Consider the following 19920-nt stretch of genomic DNA (forward strand, 5'->3'; position numbering starts at 1 on the left):
CCCCCCCCATGCAGCCCTGTTTGCCTGGTAATCCCTTTTTTTCACAACACTGTCATGCAAATAGTTCAGCAACTTTTGTTTCAGTATGATCTGTGAAAACGTACCATTATTTTTTATACTGGTTTTGAAACTGAGCTCTGCACCAAAGTAGATACTAAAGCCTACAGCAAACACACTGTCCATCACACTGTCACTGTTTAGTCAGACCAAAAGAAGGAGGGCACAAAAGTCAAAAAGGGATAACAGGAAGTTTTTCAATGAGACATTTTATATAATTTTATATAAATGTCTCTCCCTGGTGAAGCACAGAGTCTCTCCAGGGGATGTGGATAACCAGGGGAATGAATGAATATGGTTTGTCTATGAAAAATAACATCTTGATGGTGCCATATCTGACATTTAGCATATCACGGAGTGAAGGGCATGGTTTTAAATATTTGAGAACCTCCAGCATCAACATGGGAAAAGATGAAGAAATGCAAAGAAATGTCTCCTTACCACTGAAGTTTAAGCCTGAGGCCTTTACATTCTCAATCCATATAACCTAAGTGTGTAAGCATGTATGTTTAAACAAGAAAAAGTCTGTAATATCAATATTCACTCCTCTGACCTTTGAAACAGCTGATTGGTTTTCAAATGACACGCTGTTTTTATAATCTGTACAAAAACACACACACATTATCATTAATTTTCCCCCTCAGCATCAGAAAATAATATTAATAATAATAACCAGAAATAATCCCACCTGTCAGTGCACGGGACTTATTGACAGAAAATCTGCTGTAGCCCGTACAGGTGTGTAGTTTGGCATTACAGTAGATTTGAGCCATACAGCGTCACAAATCAGATTTTTACTTTTATTTTCTTAATGCATTAAAGCTCACTTTGTGGGAAACATTTATTATTTATTTATTAAATTCACATAAGATCAAGCTATTCCGATTTTTATTGCAGCACTGGTGCAGTGTTGGCCCTTCATATACATATCACTACACTCCTTACATCTCCATCATTTCAAGACTCATCTTCTTGAATTTGACCATTCAGGCTATTGAAGCAAAATGAACACGTGTGGAAATGTGCACACCTGTGTGCATAAATGTGTGTGTGTGTGTATGTGTGCATAAACATTGCACAGTTCCATTTTAATATAAAGTCTGCGTGGTTGAGCAGGAGAGAGAGAAAGAGAGAGGAGGAGGAGGAGGGTTACTGTGGTGGTCATTAATCATTCAATTACACACCTGTCAGAGTTCAGACAAGTAGGAGAGATGGGGAGGGGGAGGGAGTAACAGAGAGAGGGGTAGAGAAAGAGAAAGGAATGGAGGAATGCAGGGGGGGGGGACTGAATGACAAGGGGGGAATGTAAAATCTCCACGAGGGTTAAAAAGAGAAAAGGAGAAAGTTTTATTGTGGGCGTGTGAATGAGCTGTGACAGAGTAAAGCTGTTGTACGGTGATGGTTAGTCAGAGGCTGCAGTAAAGACAAAGGACCCTCACGCGCATCATAGAGGGACAAGAGACATGTGAGGACAGGGAAGAGCACGGCAGTAAAGATGCTCTGCTGTTCAACGGGATCGCTTTGCTCAAAGTGAGACATTACAAGGTGCACTGTGGGAGTTATGAAAAGCAAAGGAGGGGGAAAGAAGTATATCTTTATTAATAATTCAATTCAATTTTATTTATACAGCACCAAATCGCAGCAGCAGTCACCTCAAGGCGCTTTATACTGCAAGGTAGACAGAGCAAATCCCAAAAATCATATGACCCCCTATGAGCGAGCACTTTGGTGACAGTGGGAAGGAAAAACTCCCCTTTTGACAGGAAGGAACCTCCAGCAGAACCAGACTCAGGGAGGGGCGGCCATCTGCTGCGACCAGCTGGGGTAAGACGGTGAATTATTTTTATTTACTGTCTGCACTCCCTGTCTATGTAATGTATCACATTAAATCAACTTACTGTACTACTATCGTGTTAATATAGTGAAGAAAAACTACAATATTTAACTGAGTAACTGAGTCACTATGTAGTTGTGTTAAGTAATATATAATGCAGATATTTGAGGGAACATTAATAAATCAAACTTTGTTTTCCCGTCCTTGTTTCTTTATATGTGTGTGTGCGTGTGTGTGTGTGTGTGTGTGTGTGTGTGTGTGTTTGTGTGTGTGCTGTGTGTTGTGTGCGCGCGGGGAAACGTGCGTGTCGTGTCCGCTGCGTGCGGTGCTGTGTCGGCCGTTTTAGCCTGCAGTATCTCAAACTCCTCAGGACCACAAGCCATCTGTGCCCCTCCACATCCCTGCCTTACCTCTTCTTCTTCACACACACACACACAGCACACACACACACACACACACACACACACACACACGACACACACACACACAACACACAGACACACACATACACACCACCACCACCTCTGCCACTGCCATATATCTAATTTATGGCAGTGGTGAGTGAGTTACACACACTCATGTATGCATAATATATCACATATGTGAAAGGACTATGTGTGGGAGAATGACACGTACTGGCCATGTATGGTTTGGACCACAACTCTATCTTCAGCACTTCTTAAAATATTGCCCATGTGTGTACGTGTATGTATGCATGTGTGTGTGATATAGAGAATCACTACAAATGTGATTCAGTGTGTATCGCAGCATTTCTTGCTCTGTCCACCAACTATCACATACTGATAGTATGTGTAAAGAAAAAGTGTGTGTGCGTGTGTGTGTGTGTGTGTGTGTGTGTAAAGGCCCAGCTGTTTCTGGGCTTGCCATCCACATGCAGGCAGAATGCCAGATGTCTCATTAGGTAAATTTGATTGGCTCGGTCATTTAGAATGCAGCGATGAGACGGTTCCATATGTGCATGTACATGGAGCTGTGTGTGTACATTTACATGAGAGGCCCTCTGCATAACTATTCACATGTGTACACGCTCAATGTATGTGCATTTATTAAGTATTGTGGTAACATTTGAATTTACAAGCTGTTAATTATATTATAACAACAAAAATAGCAATGTAATAGCATAAATGTATCATGAATCATAGGAAAATGTACAAGAACAATAGCTACAGACTGTAGATTAAATTACAATAATGAATTTAAATTCTACTTTAGTTCTTACAAGAATTCAACTGTCCTTTCCACCTTTTTTTTTATTTAGCATTTTTATTAAGTTTTATTTATACAGCATCAATTCAAAGCACTTTATATTGTAAAGTTCCTACAATAACTGAAATAAACCACAACCATCACATGACCCCCTATAAGCAAGCACTTGGCAACAGTGGGAAAGAAAAACTTCCTTTTAACAGGAACATACCTGCAGGAGACTCGGGCTCAGGGAGGTGCAGCCATTAGCCGCAACCAGTTCGTGGTAAGGGGAACAAGAAGAGAGCAGAGGAAGACAGGATGAAAGGTAAACTATGGGAGAAAAAGCCAGAGTTTAATAATAACTAATGATTAAATACAGAGTGGTGTATAAACATAGAAAGCAAAAAAAGATGAGCGAAGAAGAAATCATGGGAAACCCCTAGGAGCCGAGGCCTATTTATGACTCCTTTTATTTTAATTTTTAACTGTGCTATTTTTCCACTAAGTCTACTTTAAGTGAGATGCTTCAGCCTTAATTTTTAGTTTATTAATAGCCACTTCTCAAGACTAAAAAATAGCTGATGTACCAAAAACTAGATTTTTGAATGACCACTTGAGGGTGGCTCCAAAAGTGAACCACAAACTGCCATGTGAAATGTCAAACTTTATACAGCAGATTTAATGTGTTTTCAGCTGTATGGGTTTCAGAAGCTGCATTTTAGAAGTAGACTGTAGAGGCTCTAACTTACTTACTTACTTACTTTAAATTGTGCGATATTAGGCCTGTGGCCACTTCCTGACTGGGTTCACCTCAACTTATTTAAGTCAATAAAGTCTTTGCACTTTTCAGTGCAACAGTTTAACAAATGAATTGGCTCAGCAGTGACGCAAATTTGGTAAATTTGGTTCTAGTATCTTATGTGTATACGTCTTAGCACTCACGAGCAGTTTAATGCATTAATCCTGTCTATGGATGCACCTTACAAACCAAGTTAGCATTAGCTGACAGCTTACCCCCAACCCCCCGTGCCCGGTGCTGAACCGCCACCTGTCACTCTGTTTTTACAGGTGCTTTAACTTGACTTACACATTTAATGTCAATGACTAGCCTAACGTACCTCCTTTCAAGTCTCCTTTCAAGAACCTCTTCGAATGTAACTTGCAAGTATCTTTTCATTATCACTTCAACTGCAACTTTTACAGACATGCCATCTCCCTTACATATATGCAAATTTGGTTTTGACTCCTTCCTTTCAGTCTTGTAATTTCAGTTGTCATTTTCAGCTTTGTCTCATGACCAATGATTTATTCCTTACTTACCTGTTTGGTGCTATAGCTTCTGCTTCTGCTAAAGATTATACTGTGTCAAAAGAGGCACACTATCACTAGTATTAGTAGTGGTAGCACAGTGATTTTAACTTATGTAACTTAGTTTAGTTTCAGCTTCCTCTTCAAGAAAGCTCCAAAGCCACCCACCAATCAAGGGGCTAAAAGCTGTTCATAACAGAGAAGGTTGAATGCTGCCCTCTAGTGGCCCAAACTGCGGATAAACTTTACTGTAGTGTAGAGATAAGTGATAATGGTGCTACTGTAATTGCTTTTTGTGGGGAGTCTGTGGATTTAAAGTGTTTGTGCATTACTGTGGAGACCAGAAACAACATAGCACATGCCTTTGCAGCAAAATGCTGTTAGAAAAGAGCCTGAGACAGAATTGAGAAAATCAAATGATTCAGTTTTATTTATTGATTAGTTTAATTTATTGCCACTTTAGGACGAAAGGAAAAGACATGCCCATAGCATTGTCAAAATGTTACTGTTAACACCATTTAACGCTATTAACAAAATTAATAAAGTTAGCAACAAGTCCAAGTAGATTTTAGCATTTCATCCTGGAGCAAGCTTCTGCAATAATAATAATAATAATAATAATAATAATAATAATAATAATAATAATAATAATAATAATAATAAACTCTATGAGCAACACAAAGTGGGACTGCATTTACCTGGAAATAGCCGTCTGTTGTAGGCGGTGCTAAAAAGAGCAGAATAAACTGTACAACCTAAGCCTAAGACTTTTTTAGACCTTAATGACTTCACTCTTTTGGCAGGCTACTGCTTTAATATGACCACATTTAGAAATGTCGAATGATACAAGTTTAAATTAATCAGCATGAAGGATTCCAACCCAGGGCACATCTTACAAAATGCAACCACTTCCTGGTCGGGGGGTTTAGGAAATGTGATAAAGCAACTGTATCAAATACATCGCTTATGTTTAATATATACTGTTAATTGATCAATGTGATCAATTACTAGATTTAACCCCCCGGAGTATGAGGGGGAACACTGATCTATGTCACACACTGATGATGGTGGCCAAATAAGCTCCCATTAAGCAAGTCTCTAGTAACAAGTGTTGTCTTTACAGCTCACTTATGACATTAAACTTGTTGTCATTTAGACCAGTGCTTTGAATCTTTTTGGAGTGTGACAAGAGAGCGGTATCCATGTGTGACACCCCTTGTTACACTTTAGAAGAAAACAGCTCAAATTTAAGAAATGTCACTTTAGTATCTCATTCATCCTCTCAACTTGTGACCCTCCAGCTTTATAATGAGACCCAAGAGGAGCCCCAATCCTCAGGCTGAGTCAGGCACACGTTCACCTTAACTGACACCATGGTATTAGTGACACATGCTAAAAGGTTAATTTACCTCTTTGCAAGAATTTCAACAGGTGTGAAATAGCTTTGACCAGTAAGAACATTTTGAGGGTCTTTGACCTTCTCCTGACGACGTGCATCTCATTATAATGCTCTGTGGTCCTCCTCTTTTCCTTCACCAGAAGTCTGGCTATCTTCCTGTTTGCTTGCTGTTTCCTCTTCCTGTGTCACAGGTTGAGAGTCTGAAGTTGGACTAGTAGGCTGTGATTGGTCATTGGCTCCTTGTTCCCTCCCTGTCTCCTCGCTCAGTGTCTGCAGAGCCTCTGTGTTGCGTTCTTTCTGTTCCTGTGACCCCTCCATACTAACAGATGCATTTTCATTTTTGCTTTCATCTTTACTCCCGTCCCGACAAACCTGCCTCCGAATAGTCCGTCTGTGCTTGCTGCGACGCGACTGGTTACAGTGCAGTGTGCGTCTGCGATGCCACTGATTGAGAGACTGTTGGGCTTCCACACTGAGCTGACGGGCAGCCAGTCGTGGGCGGAAACTGCTGATGTAGTAGAGAGAGGCATATAGAGTTGTAAGGTAGTAGCCACCTGTTGATATGGGGATATAGAAAAAGGTGACATTGAGTGAGAAAACCTATAAGCAGGGGGGAAACTACAAAACTACAACTACAAAGTGTCATCATAAAGTTCCACACATGTAGGGGGGACTGATTAAACCCAAAGCTTAGCCCTTGGGAGTACACTAAATGCTCATATTTGTTTGTTCTTTGCTCTGTGTGACATCCCAGGCATACAGCTCTGAGGCTGCGAGAACAGAAACACCACCCACTTGCTGTTTCCTGTGTGCGAGGGGCAGCCAATCAAAAGAAAGATCACTTAAACAAAGGGGAGCTAAAACTGTTTTTTTTTCAGACAGCTGAAAAACTAAAGGGCTGCACCAAGGACAAAATTAAGAAAAAGTAAGGATTATTTTAAGTATGCAATGCCATATTAGTAGTGCAAGAATAAAATTATAAGGGTAAGGCCCTCTATAGTCTATAGTCATCTTTAGACTTTAAAAGGCCATACTTTTTAAGTTCATGTACATCCAATCATGTGCAGTCAGGATCTTGGAGGACTACACGAGAGCCACTCCTCCATCAAAATTTAAACCGGTATGCAGATGAACACATTTGCAGGACTATAAAAAAGGCTTCACTTAAAAGAATAAGCCCTTAGTCACGTGGGCCTGGAGACCAGTGAGCAGCCATCATTAGGGAAAAATGTGCAAAGCCATTACTAGCAGATTGTTAGAGTTCCATGAAAAATGCGGACCTGTGTGCAAACATTTGCTGTTCACTCCCTGAGTAAACACATTTTAGCCCAGTTTCTTACTTTGCACAGTTTATTTACATTTATCAAGGAGTAAACACACATGTAAACTACTGGTGACTGCAGCAATCTGCTAGCCACCAAAGCAATCCCTTTGACCAATTCATCCTAGCAACTTCCAGCATCCACTCACAACCAGTCGGGGAATACACACTTTCCTCTCACAACTGATGATTTCCAGATAGTTGTTGACCAGGCAAACATAGGCATTACTGTCAGAGTGTGTTAGCAAGTCACTTACTAAGTTTCTGAGTAAAGTCAGAAAAACTTCTATTTAGTTTCAAACATGATTTACTCAAATGGAGCATCACACTTCCTCTACATTGTCCTTGAATTATAACTGGCTTACCCTCTCCTTGTAGCTGTGTGGGATCCAGCAGTTCCATCATGTAATCTGTGTCTACCTGCAAGGTGACCAGGTTGCTACGGAGCAGCACCCACGTCAGGCAGGGCAGGAAATCATCTGCTCCATACACTTTACCTGCTGTGAGGAGAACATGACTTTAAGTGGATATAACAACCAAGCGACTCAAAGTAGAAGAGTGGTATTTACGAAACACTGCCAGGCTACCTGAGCTAGCATTGGCACTCATGCTGTGATAGATGCTCTTGCAGACTTTGAGCATGATCTCCACTTTCTTGTTTGGAGAGTAGACATCGTGCATATTATTCCATTTCTGCTGGATACGATCAAGCGTGACGGAGTCAGGAACTCCAACTCCTGCTGAACCTCCTAGTTCAGTCACCTCGTTCTTTTCCAGCAAGCGCAGGTTGCTCTGGAGACGCTCGAAGGTGCCATCATTGGTTCGGGAGGTTTCTATGCAGGAGTAGAGGTGGCTGGAGACAGGCTTCAGAGCCACTTTGTGGATGGAGAGCTCCACCAGGGTGTCTACACCAGGATCAAAAGATAGCAGAGGGATAATTATTGGAGCACTAAGCGTTCAACCACAAGGTTTTAAGAATGCAAAATATATATTCTGTCATTTATGCTGACAACAAAAACCTAAAATCATTTCTGTGTTATGTCACAGCCCACTCACCAATCTCTGAGTCGTTTAAGTCAGTTATGCTTTCCAGTAACATCTGGATTTCTGCATATTCCAGCAGTGTCTCCCTCAGTGATGTGAGTGATAATCTCACTTCCTGTAAGAACTCCGACCCTGTGACACCGCTAGAATCAGTCCCTCGCTTCGATGTCATCTCCACAAATCCCTTCACAGCCTCTGCGAATGCAGCACCTTTCTTCTCACTCAGCTCTTGCACACGATTGGACAGTCTTTTTCTCTGGCTTACCAGCCCACCCAGCGCCTGGCCCACGGCAGAAAGGCGATGTAGGACCTTATCAGCCAAACGGTGTGCTGAAGCGTGGTGATGTGACGAGCTTAGCATCTGGGGCTCCATCTCTTCCTCTATGCTGCTGATTGAAAGCGAGTCAAGCTCGAGTGATGGAGGCTGGAGCAAGGAAGAAGGCCTGGGTGGAGGCAGCCAGACGCCATCCTCAATCCAGGACACCCTGTGAGGAGACTGAGGCACGGGGCTGCTGTGGCGCTGCAACTCAGGTGTTCCATTTCTGGGGGTGGAGGAAGTGGATGAAGGTAGGCTCCCCGTGCTCACCCTCTGAGGCTGGGCGATTACTAAATCCCGACTGGGCCGCCGGAGGACCACCCCTGCTGGTGTTTGCTCAGTTGGTGCAGAATCAGCGGAACAGGCTCTGATTAAACCTGAATAACATCACAGTTTTTTGCAATGAATTTAACTGATCCCACTTACTGATATCACGGTGACATAAACAGAAAGACAGGACTGGCATTTTAACTATTTCTGAAATATGATGTACCTCTGAGACTGACAGTCTCAAAAACAACCATAGGAATTAGTTTTGTCCACTTGCTACGCAGGGCTAACTTGTCAGAGCTAGCAATTAACAGTGTGGTCAAGCCAAATATATGTGCAAGTGTGGAGCAAGACGACAGAACAGCTGACGATGATTAAAGTGTTTTAATAAGTGCTAACCCACATGAATGCTTTTTGTGGTGATATTTCCATTTAGTTTTAAAAGCTCGCACAAAGCCACTTCCTGTTTGCACCAGACACAGTGGATTTTTTTCTCCCCCTGACTTGCAGGAACAGCATACTCTCTGTGGCCCAGGACTTCCTGATTTAGAAACTCCTAACTGTGTTTTTGCCTCTCACACACTTCAGCAGAACTGACCAGGACTGCATGTACAAAATGTATGGAAAACACAGTTACGAGTTTATTGGTAGGCTTATTTTTTATAAAGGGAAGAAAAGGTTTTTAGGGGTTTAAACAGTGCAAGGAGAGGAACTTTAAGTTCAAAGCATCTCCTGATCTGGATAGATAGAAGCATTGTTTTCAAAACTGTGAGGGGAAATGAAACTACACTGTCTAACATTGCTGTTCAGAACTGAGGAAGCTTTTTTTATATTGGGTGAAATCTGAAGTTGGTGCACTGACCTGAGCTCTCTGTATTGGGAGCAGGGGTTTCTTGCTCCAAAGAGATGGCTCGTTTACTTTGTAACCCTGCGCCTGCCCATTGCCGGGTGGTGCTGAGGCGTCTGAAATTTGACGGCTGTGCGGCAGCTGGCCTGTGGGTCAGCCACTCGTCTCCGTGTTCACGGAGGTAGAGGGGATTGATGATACACAGGGCCCCGTTTGTGGACGTCAGCTAGTGAAAAAAACACATACATACAGTGTTAACAGGATAGAACGCAACATTGGTTACACAATAGACACATATAACCACTTTAGAAAGTTAAATTATTCTTAATTTAAATATTCTTGTGGGCACCTGAACATTATTTTGGAGTGGTGCTTCTGGTTGCATGATGAATGTTCTGTTTCTGAGACAATTACCAGGCTATTGATTTACCCACTGAAGGAAGTAAAGACACCATTTCCCCTTAAGTCCCTCCCCCTCCCTCACAAAAATCTATACACAAGTAGATAAGCAACATACCTGTATGGAGCACATCATGCTGCTTGGTTCCCTTTGGGACATTTGATCAGTCTGTTGATCAGGCGGTGTGGAAAGCCAAGTTTCTGCAACAGAGATATCAGTGAAATTAGCTGACAAGGCTCCTCAACACAGTTTTGTATTGTTTTGTTGAAGATTATGAAAGGCAAAAGCTCAGGAAGGCCCGGACGCACTAGGTTGAAGCTGTGAAAGACGCTCTTTTTTTGTGTCTGTTACGCTGTAGATCCAGCGAGGAATGTGGAGACAAACATCCAGCACATCCCTGAAACACAGAGGGAGAGAGATCCAAGAGATAAACAGACATGATTTGGTTAAACACAGGTTCGAACAGTCTTTCACAACGTCCACAGTTCCACCAATAACCAAGCATGGTGAGTTTTTTATGTAGCTGAGACAGGAGATTCTTACCTGGTCAGAGAGTAGAAGAGCACCAGCTGAGTCAAGTCAGAGAAAGACAGATGAGACTCAGACAGTTGGAAAACTGTCAGAGAGAAACAGAAAGAGTGGGCAGCTTTAGTCTCATTCTGAAATGCTCTGGTGAAAAATACTTTCCTGGAAATGCACCAAAGTTTATACCAGAAAAAAACTAAAAGGGAACTTAAGATAAGCCAGCGTTAGGGTTTCACATATTTCCACAGTAGCTTTACAGCTTGATTATTTCCTGGCAGTGTGTGGTTTGTAAAGCCTGACGAGGGTGTTGCAGGCTAGAGGAGTCAGATGACCCTTTAGTGTTTGATTTTTTTTTATTTTTTAGATACATCATGTAGATCAGTAAGTGGAAAAGTTTGGTAAATAAATAAAATAGGACCAGAGTTTTATGTTTTAATCTGCATCAATCTACAATAACTGCCATGTCTGCAGGTACACAAACATGAGAAGAGAAAGTGCAACCATGACGTTACTAGGTTATTTTCTATTTATCGGTTCAGTTTGACAGAAGTACTGACTCATAAAATAACCACTAAAAATGACGCAGGGAAATTGGTAGCTTGGTCACACAGACACACACACACACACACACACACACACACACACACACGCACAGATGTTTGCATGTGGCGGGATCCTACCTGCTCCTGTGCATTTGATATTATAATCAAAGACTTCCTCATTCTGCGCTCCGGCAGACACACATAGCAGGCTTGGCTGAGACGTCACAGAGTCCCGCACAACCAGGAAACTCTGCAGGGAAACACACGTGTGACTCATTTAAAGATTTCAACTGTCACAGAAACCTGTTAAGCAGGAGAACGTTTACTTTTAACCCTCTCAGGCTCAAATTAAACTTTTTGTTGCTAATGCACAACCAAGTCCTGCAGTGGTACTTCTGAGTAAAAAAACCTCATAAAATATGTATGTGGGGTAATCAGGTTGTTAGTTTTTAACTGTTGCAAATCGGCAACGCCTGCCTCGAGAGGGTTAAATGTTCACGCTGGCAGGCTACAAGGCGTGGCCAGATGGTAAGCAGGCAGCAGTAAGAGAACAACTGAGTGATGGATGGACACAGAGAGAAAAAAAACTATTTTAGCGTGTGGTTTACAAAGAAATGTGTCAGAATTTCTGTGACAAGAGTCAAATGATTTGATCTCGACGTGACAGAGCGTCATGCACACTGCAAATGTCTAAGGGCTCATGCATTAAGTGCTGATAAGTGTTTGCTTGCCCACTCAGAGATGCTGATATGAATCTGTAGATGATGGTTAACTCTGAGTGACGAACCAGTGTGGCTTAAGACCGCTCACATCACATGATTTTCTTTAACCATGTTCTATTCTTCATGTTTTATTTTGCGCATGCATCAAAACTAAAACCTGAAACTGAGCCCCACAACACTGTTAGTGCCCAAATCCATCTTCATTAAAACCAATCAAATCCTATACAAGAAAACCTTGAAAACCGAGGGTTTCAAAGAGTGGCCCACAGGCCGGTGGCAGGACTCGTTCATATTTCATGCAGCCCTTGAGTCTGACAAGAAGAGAGAGCTCTCTACTGTGCATTTTATTCACTCACAGTTCACACCACATGTGTGATACAGCAGCACACACCACGACCCCAAAGATGTTGTTTCTTTTCTAGCTTCTGTTTTAGCCATCAGAGCCGACTAAACTGTCTTAACTCATGGTGGAAAAACTAAGTACAAGAGTGGACTAAAGTAAATAAACACAAATGCTAACACAAAATGCCACCATCTTCTGAACAACCATAATCATAACGATAACTAAAAGAGTTTTATGTGTGTAGTTTCCTGCCCAGCTTTCAACCATGTGCTGACTCCTTAAACTAGCACTCAGGGATACCTGCAGCAAAGAAATATGTCGTGCAGAAATAGACTGTAAGTTCAGGGTAATTTATTACTGTAGAAGTACAGGGTTATTATACAGTAATAGGGATTATTAACAAGTAGAGATCATTTATGACAGTCTTCTCCGGTGTGGCATCCTATTAAATTCACCTAAAGACCGTGCAATGCTCAGAGAAACTGCAGAAAACCCAAGAGCTAAATCTAATACCGACACCTCAGTTAGCACTAAATGATACAGTACGATTATAAAAGGACTGAATGGCTTGTATGGAACAGTTGCCAGGAGAAACCAGAGCTTAATTTTGCAAAGTTGGATGTGAACAAACCACAAGACTTCTGGAACAATGTTCTCTGGACAGATGAGACCAAAGTGAAGGTGATTGGCCGTAATGCACATCGCCACGTTTGGCAAAAACCAAACACAGCTTTTTTAGTACAGAAACCTCATACCAGCTGTCAGGCACGCTGGAGGAAGGGTGATGATTCGGGCTTGAGAACTGGATACTTTGCATTACTGAACTCCTCTGCAAGTATTTTAGAGTCAAATGTGAGGCCATCTGTCTGACAACTAAAGCTTGACCCAGAGTGGGTCATGCAATAGGACAATGATCCCAAACACAGCAGTGAATCTATGACAGAATGGCTGAAAAAGAAGAAAATGAAGGCATCGGAATGGCCCAGTCAAACTGCCCACTCTCTGTGTGACTTTATTAGTTTGAAGAAAGACTTCTGCTAAAGGTGGGTTTACAAGCTAATGAATCATAGGATGTACTTTCTACTTGATGTTATAGAGCTGATAAACAATGACAGTATGACATTTGTTGTCGTTCATGTGAGGTTGCATTTGAATAATTTGAAGACCTTCTAAAGAGCAGATGATCTTTATATGTGCTGACATGCAAAACCTTAGCAGTGAAAGTGGCTGCACTTTCTTTTTCGCATTACTGTGAATAGGGTCTTGCAGTTAGGGCATTTATTTTTAGGTTCTTACTCTCAGATCATATCAAACTCATTCCGTCTTTAAACGTGCCTTGTGACTAGCTTTTGTAAAGGCCTCATTGAATCAGGCACTGCTGTAACTCGAGCGGGCTAACGTGATTCATGTATTTTAACTTAGATGGTATAAAAATGTACAAGAAACAGGATCAGTTACAGTCAGTGATGAGGCTAAAACGTTGTACTGCTGACTCTAGCCTCGTCAGTGATGGTAAAAGACTAATCTTGTTCTTGGTATTTGTCCACTTTAGAAAAAAATGTGAAGTGTTTCTGTTTCTGGTGTGAATATCTCAAGAGGCCCTGTCACTTCTTCATGTCTCCTTTTATACACAGAGCTTTGCTTTGTCTGCACAGAGACTTGCATCGATCACGACGCCTTTTTTGGAAGCAAAGACAATAAAACGGCCAGTTGAGACACAATTAACTTGAGTAAAGCAAAACGCATGTAATCCCAGGCAACGGCTCTGTCAAGTAGTTACATCACCACAGCCAAATTCAAAGGTGCTCTTTAGACCAGCACACATATACAAACATGTACAGAGGAAGTGGTTTTCAGGCTCTGTGTGTACAAAAATAAAGACTGACAAGCTTACTTGAAGTCACCAAACTCTGAGCACAGAAACACACCGAAAGACAGCAAAAACGGCGGCAATTAGGAAAAATATATCTTCCACTGATTCATAACAGCCATCTTACTGTTTGCCATTCATAAAAACAAGAAGAAATGAGTCAATCAACCCTCCCTTCCAACATCTGATTGAACAAAAGTCGACTACAACCTCCACAGCATTCTGCTTATCACATTATGCCAGTAAACTTGTCTCTTAACACTTAATACAAAACAAAAAGCACACTCCTCCTCCATAACACATTTGTCACGGTTCAACGACTTGTTGCTGCCAGTCAGAGTTTTGCATTTCAGTGTAATTGTCTCCATGTCACGCTTTATAATAACCAAGAACAATGAATACATAAAGCATCATACGTTGTTACTTTGTTACTTACATTCCCTGCGAGTGCAGCAGCCAAACCCACCATGAAATGTCATTTCCCTGACATGAACTCGCTTTTATTCAGCACTACTTCTGCATTTAAAACAGTTCGTTGTGTTATCAGACCTCAAATAGAAAAAAAAGAAGGAACTACATTTAAGTGACGAGTGCATGTCAACATTCAGACCCACAAAAAACACTTGGTTGCTAGAGAAAATTTAAATGATGCCCGCGACTTCGAGCTTGGGAACGCAAAAAGCAGCGAAACTGGGAGAGGAAGCAGAAGAGAGGACACACTGGGAAGTGGGAGACACTGGCGGGAAACTGAGAAAAAAATAAAGAACTAAGATTTCTTTTTTTAAAAAATAGTCTAAAAGTAAATGCAAAGTAAGTAAGTCATTAAATGTAAAGTTGTTTTATTGCATAAGAGTTGTCAAAATTGAATCGACTGAGTAGCAGTTGATTAAACTGGTCAAATTCTAATAAAATATGACTATCAAGTGGGCTGTTATAGCAAATGCCGTAATGGTCCAATTGGGAAAGTGAATCTGTTGGGCGTTTTTTGGCCATCGGACAACGATTCTGATCGCCACACTGCCAAATAGGACGAGGGGAAAGAAAAAAAAACTGAATCTCAGGCAAAGACTAAGATCAAGGACCTGTTAGGAAACAGAGTCATTATTTAGTGTTAGTGGGAAGCTTTACAGGGAGATCCTTGAATGATTTGATCAATCATCTGGACTTCATTTGACACACACTGGACGCTTGATGTCACATAATAACAGCGAGAGTCATTCAGTGATGTCTGCTCCTACCCCAGCAGGTGTCCCACAGATAGCAGCGTGAGCCCCCTCTCTGTCCCAGGCTCCCCCGGGGCACCAGGCCTCCTGGCAGCCTTTCAGCTGATCCAGCAGTGACAGTTTCCTCCTGCTGCTCCTCCATGGGATGGCTGTTGTCCCATTAACTGAACTGTGAACAGCCCTGGACACAAACACATTGACATATTTTTGTCTACATCTATGGACATCAGCTGTAGATAATACAGAAGGTCCATTCAGTAAAAAAGACAATCTGGGTAGTTAACAGTGCATAATTCAGCAAAAAAAAGTATACAAAACTAAGAAAGTTTCCTCTAAGATTTGGCTTCTTGGACAATCATTTTTAATAACTAGACATCAAACTCAAGACAATGTTAGACAGAGAATTAAACACAAGCACATTAGTGGTATAGAAATAGCTGATACTCACATGTGTCGAGCTGGCTCGGTTAGTTGGCGTATCTTCCCTCCTTTACACTGTTAGCAGTTTCTACACATATTGCAATCTTCCCACTCTTGAACTCTTCCTTTCTGCGCAGTGCAAAGTGTTGCTTAAGAGTTCAGAATAGCTGAAATAGGAAGCTGTCATCTTTCTCACTAACACGTCGTCAAAAGGTTTAGCGGCAAAATTTTCTTAAGTTTATCAAATTCAGGTATTTGATGTACGGCACTCATGCTCGCCTGCTTCTGCCTCCTGCTCACGCTGGCATTTAATGTAGTTTCAATTTTCATGTGAATGTTCACGACACCTTCTTCACCCTTCCCTCCCCCCTCCAAGTCTGCCTGTGGTTAACCCAGCTCTGACTACAGCGTGGAGAGAGAGAAAACACTGCATGTTCTCTAAAGAGCTATGTGCCTATTTTCTTACTCTCTCTGCAGCACCTTTCTTCTGATCCAATTCTGAACTGTAAAACCATCAAAGCTAAGAACAGCCAATGGTCTGAGAATGCTTCACCATGTCTTCATCTCTGTGACAATTATAGACAAACATCATCTCATTAAAGTAAGATCACACGGATGGTTTTACTTTTCATGTGTGAGAACTCGCTCACAGCGGAGGATGGACAAAGTCATTGAGATTCAGTTCCAACAACTGGTGAGAAATGCTGAGTGTGGGATGAGTAAATGGATAAATAAATAAAAGCATGCACAGTGAAATTATTGAAAAAGTCTGAAAGATCGATTAGTGATATAAACGTTTTTTTTGTTGTTTTTTTAAAGACCAGATTATAAGAAATATACAATAAGAAAAATGTACACAAATGAATTTAAAGCTACTCTACTTCTTGTCAGAGTGTGGCCTTTAAAGCCTGATTTTCTTGGAGTTCCTGGGCTGGCTGATCCCTCTGGATCCACCCCTGGATGAAGTTTCACCTGGTTTCCTCCTTCCTACCTGTCGTCATTGCCAATATGGTGAACTTTAGGTCACTTTTGTAACTATTATTGTTGTTTATGATCATCTGTCTGTAGTAATCCTGTCTCTCTCCCTGCTCCCAGCTCTCTTGGAAATCTTGCCTCCTTGGAAACACACTTGTCAGCTGCCTGTGGAAACCTCCAGCTCATCACCCACTCTCTGTAACGTGTCAAGAAGAAGGAGGACTCACCTGATCACCAGCCTGCCCACCCTCTGCCTGTTGCTAGCTTTTGGCTTGCCACCTGCCACCCACAGACGCCCTCCATGACTTCATTCATGTACAGTACAAGTGTTGTAGCTACATTTACATTTTACAAATTCTCTGTCAATGCCTCTTCTGAACTGCTGTTAACTCTGTATTTCCTCTCTGGCAGAGCTCCTCTCCACTAGTTCTTCACAGTGATCACAACAAGAGCGCAACAAGCTACCCTAAAACAATCCAGTGGTAAAAGCAATACACCTGCAAATATCAGGTGAAGGATAAAATGCTCTACAAAAATTACCGAAGTGTCTGAATGTTCCACCGCAGCTACGGGACGCTGTTCTGTGGGTAGACGAGCGATAAGGAACGCTGTGTTCAGAGGAAGATAGCACAGCACACCAACATGAAAACCTCACTCTAGCTGTGAAGCACGGTGGAGGGAGCATCATGGTTTGTGGCTGCTTTGTTGCCCCAGGTTGATGGAAATCGTGCATTCATCGAGGCAACAATGAATTTTAATTGCATTAAGAATTCTTCATAAGAATGTGAACAAAGTATAAAGCTGTGGAGAGTTTTGGTGACAATCACCCAAAGCATGAAAAGTGGACCAACCACAGTATGGCTGATAAAGAAAAAAAGTAGCGCTAAACAGTGTTTTGGCATTTCCAGCACAGACCTGACCTCAGCCCAGCGGTTCTCAAAGTTTGTCTGGCGTGCCCTACTTTAGACACTGAAAATAGTTCACTCGCCACACACACTAACCCCACAGTATTTTATAAACCATTATCAATTAAATTAAATTCCAAAATGTTGATTTTGTTCATTTGGTACGTCCAGATCAACAGAACCTTTTGGGATTTCCTTACCTGAATGATTGAGTATACATTTGTGGTTAATATTTCCTCTTCACCTCTTTGTGGGTCACATAAGCATCTACAAGACACATCCGATGGAGGTTTTGCTGCTAAAGGAGGTGCAAGTAAGCAAACCTAGTGTAGTTTACTCGCTTTTGCCAGCCTGTTACGTGAGTGATTATATAACATGTTCAAGATCTGAATGGATTAATTTAGTCACTTTGTCCATATTTGCACCTTACGGCTAATTGCATTTTAAATAACCAGTGTATAAATACTGGTAATTCAAAATCAGTTGCACTTTTTCTTGCAACTTTATTTAGAAAAATAGAAGTATTGGAAGTAAAGACTGGGCTGAACATGTCTGAGGCTATTTTCTGTCATGGTACCTGATCTCAGCCTTACGAAGAAACCACAGACTGAGGTGTTGCTGTTTGGTCACCATTTCCGTGGCAAGCAGACTTCTAGTTTTAGTTTTAGAAGCAGCATTGTCACACCTGCAGCTTAAATCATATCCTGCCAACACCATGACACTGTAACCATCAGTTTAAAACCAGGTTAAAACTTCCTCCCCATTGTCGATGTTGCTTAGTTTGTAAAAAACTACAGAACCAGAGATTATGCACATTCTGATACTTTCAGATCAATGCATGCAATCATAAATAAAAGCGACTTTGGGAGATCCTTGATGTTTATCTACGGCTGTCATCGGGTCTGAAATGGGTCATGCAAAAGTATTTTGTTCTTATTGAATGCTTGCATGTTAACACATCTACAAGGCTAAAAATAAACTGCACACGTTAGCTTGTGTTAGTATTCACCTGAAAATACCAGTGTGCAAAGTAAAGCCTTGAAAGCACGGTAGCAGAATTTCATTCAGTTTACATCATAACAAACTATATCTGGCAATACATTGGGGTAATTTAATGTGCACTGACATGAGGCCACCTTAAAAATAGACCTATAATGATAATTTCCAGTTCCATATTTTATTCTCAGACTCTAAAAAAGGTTTCCATGAATCTTTATTAATCTTACAACCGTATGCAAATGTTTAAGTATTATTTAACCTGGTCATGCTTTGGGCAAATTCATATACTTAATGACAAAATGGTATGAATGATTTCTTTCACTTTAATATGCACCCATATAGTAAATGAGGACTTCATAAATTAACTTTCATTATATTGCATATTTATGTGCCTTTGCGATTTACCTGTATGACAGTACATGACAACAACATACACTTGACAAAAATGCGTGGGCATTAAGAGACAATTTTTCAGGCTTGAGTTAAATGTGTTAAGTACATTTATACAGCTTTATGAAGCATAGAGGTAGCTTCCGGCTCAAAAACATGAAGGTGTGGAAGTGACTTAAACCTGCGTCCCATCTGAAGGCCACTTGATAGCAACAGCTGTGGTTGCAAAAGGACTTTCAGTCCTGTAGAGGTGTGTGGTAAACCAGCGTTCTGACTTGACCTCTGTGAACACTTAATTGGTGAGTTTATGGGCTCAGTTGCTTGTTTTGTTGTCTTTGTCATACATTATTTAAAAATGTAGAATTATATGATCATAACATGGTAGCTACAGTCACCTTGTGTACTGTCTATGGCAGGGGTGTCAGATATTACGCCCTAAGCTCAAACATAAGACTTACACTTTTCATAGGTTTTACATCTTTGCCTCTTAGTGAAGAGGTCCCCCAGGACCATTCACACTACACCAATGTAGTTAACTACTATAGAAATTTGTTTTATTATTACAGGACAGTCTGGGCAATTATATATTAAGATATTCCAGGGATTAAATATGCCATTACACTTCTTTACACCGAGACTGAATGTGGCCTATACTGTAAAATGAGTTTGACATCCTTGGTCTATGATCTGCTTTGGCTCCTCCTCTTCCTTTAAACCCACCTTTCTTGTCATTGACTTCTTCGTGTAAACAGGAGGCTTAAGCAATATGAAGGTGGACCTTCGATTTTCACAGCCAATGCTGTGTGCCTGATGTGACCCTAATAAGCTCCTTTCTCTGACATCATACAGAGCCAGGAAAAAACTGTTAGAAAACACCCATCACTGTAGTAGTGACAGAAACAGGGCAAGACCATATATTTCATGTTTATATAATGTGTGCACTTTTTTAAAGTTTCTCAACAAGATTTTTTAATATTTTGAAGCATGACAAATTTAGGCAC

At 41.2% G+C, this 19920-nt stretch overlaps 1 protein-coding gene and 1 long non-coding RNA gene across 3 annotated transcripts; one reads left to right on the plus strand and one right to left on the minus strand.

The window, feature by feature from the left end:
* Positions 1-4811: 4811 nt before the first annotated feature.
* rinl (Ras and Rab interactor-like) lies at positions 4812-15986 on the minus strand. 2 transcript variants are annotated; one of them, XM_005926590.3, is made up of 11 exons: positions 15679-15986; positions 15246-15411; positions 11211-11322; positions 10549-10621; positions 10314-10402; positions 10123-10205; positions 9621-9831; positions 8185-8865; positions 7716-8033; positions 7494-7628; positions 4812-6361 (listed from the first exon to the last, which is right to left on the minus strand). In XM_005926590.3, coding segments are annotated over exons 1-11 (2322 nt in total). In that variant the 5' UTR covers positions 15681-15986; the 3' UTR covers positions 4812-5909. The 2 variants fall into 2 exon arrangements, with proteins under 2 accessions (XP_005926652.1, XP_005926653.1); XM_005926591.3 differs by lacking the exon at positions 15679-15986 and having other exon boundaries at positions 14444-15361.
* Positions 15987-16065: 79 nt separating this feature from the next.
* LOC102311063 lies at positions 16066-19900 on the plus strand. The gene is made up of 4 exons (XR_316052.3): positions 16066-16344; positions 16542-16661; positions 16746-16940; positions 17037-19900. It is a non-coding gene; the product is annotated as an uncharacterized LOC102311063 (long non-coding RNA).
* The last annotated feature ends 20 nt before the right edge of the window (positions 19901-19920 follow it).

This window comes from Haplochromis burtoni, unplaced genomic scaffold (assembly GCF_018398535.1).
Source record: "Haplochromis burtoni strain Fernald_Lab_line unplaced genomic scaffold, NCSU_Asbu1 Contig_94, whole genome shotgun sequence".
NCBI classification, from domain to species: Eukaryota; Metazoa; Chordata; class Actinopteri; order Cichliformes; family Cichlidae; genus Haplochromis; species Haplochromis burtoni.